A 3239-nucleotide genomic window follows, 5' to 3' on the forward strand; every position below is an offset into this window, starting at 1 on the left:
TTTTTTTTCATTATTTTTTTATAACCATTCGAGTAGCTCCCACAACACAAATTTGATCCCAAATTTTAATGTATTTTAGGCTAAAAAGATAAAATTTAAACAAAAGATGGCATTCGATAGATAGTCCACCCGGACCTTAATTGAAAATTCAATTCCCTTCAATTTTCAATTAAACATTTGATGTCATTTATTTATATTCACGAACTGAAACTTGAATTTTCATTCGATCGCAAAATTATTCGATTTGTGGTAAAAATTAATTGAATTTATCATTCCCATTTATAATTTACATTTTTTAAAATGTAATTATATTATAATTACATTTTTACCAACCAAATTCATTTTAAACAAGAAATCAATCTCTAGATCTTGTATAAAAACATTTGGGATTTAATTGTTTGAAATAAATTGAATTCGTCTTATTTAATCAATTATTTTATTTGAATAATTATTATTTAAATCTTAATTTTCAGATCAATTATTGAGGAAACATGTGATACATTGTGACGGGAGTCGACTATTTGAAGAGGAACAACAGACAGATGAAGAGTAAGTAACAATTAAAAGTTCTATTAATTAATTGTTAATAATTATGCAACAATGTTATGCAATTATAACCATTCATAATCAAAATATAAATTTATAGAAATTGCGAAAAAAATTATCGCATTGAATAAACATTCAATTCCACTCAATTTTCAATTGAACTTTTGGTGTAATTTATTTATTTACGAAATGATTTGCTCATCTCAATAACAAATTTGTTTGCAACAACAAATTTCGCTTACATCGTAAATAAATTCGTTTCATCATAAATAAATAAATTCATAACAACACTCGCTACTTTTGATGTTTTGTGATGAATTACTTGAATTGAAACAAAAATGCACTAGAAACATCAAAATTTTAATAAAAAATTATCAGAAGGCAATCGAATTTTGTAATTAAATTCCCAGAAAAGTTCAGGCGTGAGGATTTTCTGTTGAAGCTCGTCATGCTTGTGGTTAGCCATAAAAATAAAATACTCTGAGGTTTTCCTACATTTTTATGAACAATCTATCGTATTCGTGTTCTGTCTAGCGTTTTCTAATCAGAATAAAAAATTTTCGCCGCAAATTTGTTATAAACAAAGATGAGGTGACGGGAATACGACATTTCCTTTCCTTTCAATCCGAGAATTCATCATCATAACAATCCAATTTCTAGCAACAAAGAAACCGCAAAACATGTTTTGAAAAATTACTCCATAACAAAATGTTAATTTATATTGAATGGCATGAAACATACTGTATTAATAATAAAAAAAATTAATTTAGTAACTTCATAATTAAATCAGTGAAAATATAAATAATAGTAATAATTTAATGTATTATATATTCCATTTAAAATCGATTAAAGATTTTTTTTCGTGAGAAATTGAATTGAAAAATGAATTGAAAGGAATTTTTTAAATAATTTAATAACACAATTTGAATTTATATTGAATGGCATGAAATATACTATATTAATAATTAAAAAAAATTAATTTGGTCACTTCATAATTAAATCAGTGAAAATATAAATAATAGTAATAATGTAATGTATTATATATTCCATTTAAAATCGATTAAATATTTTTTTTCGTGAGAAATTGAATTGAAAAATGAATTGAAAGGAATTTTTTAAATAATTTCACTGAAATTTTATATTGTTTATTAGATTCAATTGAAAGATCAGCTTCGAGAGAATAATTTTCATTTTACTTTATAGGAAAATATATGAAATATATTATATTGCATTATATTGATAAACAAAGAAATTAATTTAATCACTTAAAAATCAAATCAATAAAAATATAAATAATCGTTTTCATTTCAAATTTGTTCCCTAAATTTTTTTCACAAAAAAATAGAATTGAAAAATGAATTCTAGTGAATTGTTTTTATATTTTAACTGAAATATTATACATTTGCTGGCAGAAGATATTTAAAATTAATTGTTTATTAGATTCAATTGAGATCGATTTTGAGAGAGTAATTTTCATTTTTATAAAAACGATTTTATATTTTTTCAGCTGTTTTGTTTTGCATCGTCACTCAATGCTCCTTGATAATGGACCAGAAGCTCTAGACACTGATGAATTGACAGCGAAATTAATTACGTGGAGAGATTCCCTCGAGAATCAGAAAAATCAGGTGAAGTTCATTGAATTTATTAATATGATGTCAAAAAAATTTTAATGATAACTTAAATTATCTCTCAATTCCAATTTTTCTCTTGAGTATTTTCACCTGATAATCAATTGGAATTTTCTGTACCAAAAATTTTCCATCCACTTCTCTAAATATATCTGATAATCACTATATCCCATTATATCTGATCATATTTTTATATTTTCATTATTAATTTTCCATAATTTAGATGAAGAGAAACATTTCCCTGGACGAATGATAACTAGATAATTTTATAAATTTATTTATTTGATTAATTTTCCGTTAACATTAAGGGAAATATTAATTGTCATTTAGAGCTGATCCGGGCAAAATGGGACACGTGTGAAAAATAATTTTTAATTAATTCCCAGTCCCAGTGTTTTCTGCAAATTTAATTAAATTTTTTAATTATACTGTTGTTATCTTTTTTTTAATTTTTCATTCTCAAAAAATTCTTCAAAAATAAAAAAAACTCAAAAAATAAAACTCGAAATAAAAATCTCAGGAAAACATCCTCGAAAAATACTGGGTCTAATTTTTTTATCAGTTAAGTGTAATAAAATTCTGTAAAAACTATAATATTGAATTATTCATTGTTACAATCAATTTTTTCAAGTATATTTTTTTCATTGAATCTTCTCATTCACCCCTTTTACCTCATCTCATTTTATCATGTGTCCCATTTATCTCGGCTCTCCCCAAAAATATAAAAATAATAATAACAAAAAAATATGCATCTAAACAAAATCCAAAACTTCAAAAACCCAAAATCTAAATTAAGGCTCGGGTGGATTATCTAGAAAAGATAATTTACTCCGAAATTCGGATTCCTAATTATTTTGGCAATCAATAATTTTTTTCAATAATTGTTAGCTAGCATTCTAGCGGTTGTCAACAACTAGGCCGCTAACTAACAATTATCGGAAAAAACGATTAATTGACGGAGTAATTAGAAGTCCCAATTTTAAAGTAAATTATCTTTTCCAGCCAGTCCTTAAGGTGGTTGTCGCGCGACAGTCTCTGTAAAAAGTTTATCCGCTGTGAAAC

General features: G+C 24.9%; 1 protein-coding gene across 2 annotated transcripts in view; it reads left to right on the forward strand.

Moving 5' to 3' along the window:
• The window catches only part of LOC105264034 (adenomatous polyposis coli protein), a 27104-nt gene that overhangs the window by 6776 nt on the left and 17089 nt on the right, over positions 1 to 3239 (forward strand). For both annotated transcript variants that reach the window (XM_011300605.1, XM_011300607.1), the window contains exons 3-4: positions 474 to 549; positions 2054 to 2174. In XM_011300605.1, the coding sequence (XP_011298907.1) occupies positions 474 to 549; positions 2054 to 2174 (197 nt within the window). The remainder of the gene's footprint in view (positions 1 to 473; positions 550 to 2053; positions 2175 to 3239) is intronic.

This window comes from Fopius arisanus, unplaced genomic scaffold, assembly GCF_000806365.1.
Source record: "Fopius arisanus strain USDA-PBARC FA_bdor unplaced genomic scaffold, ASM80636v1 scaffold00018, whole genome shotgun sequence".
Lineage (NCBI taxonomy): Eukaryota > Metazoa > Arthropoda > Insecta > Hymenoptera > Braconidae > Fopius > Fopius arisanus.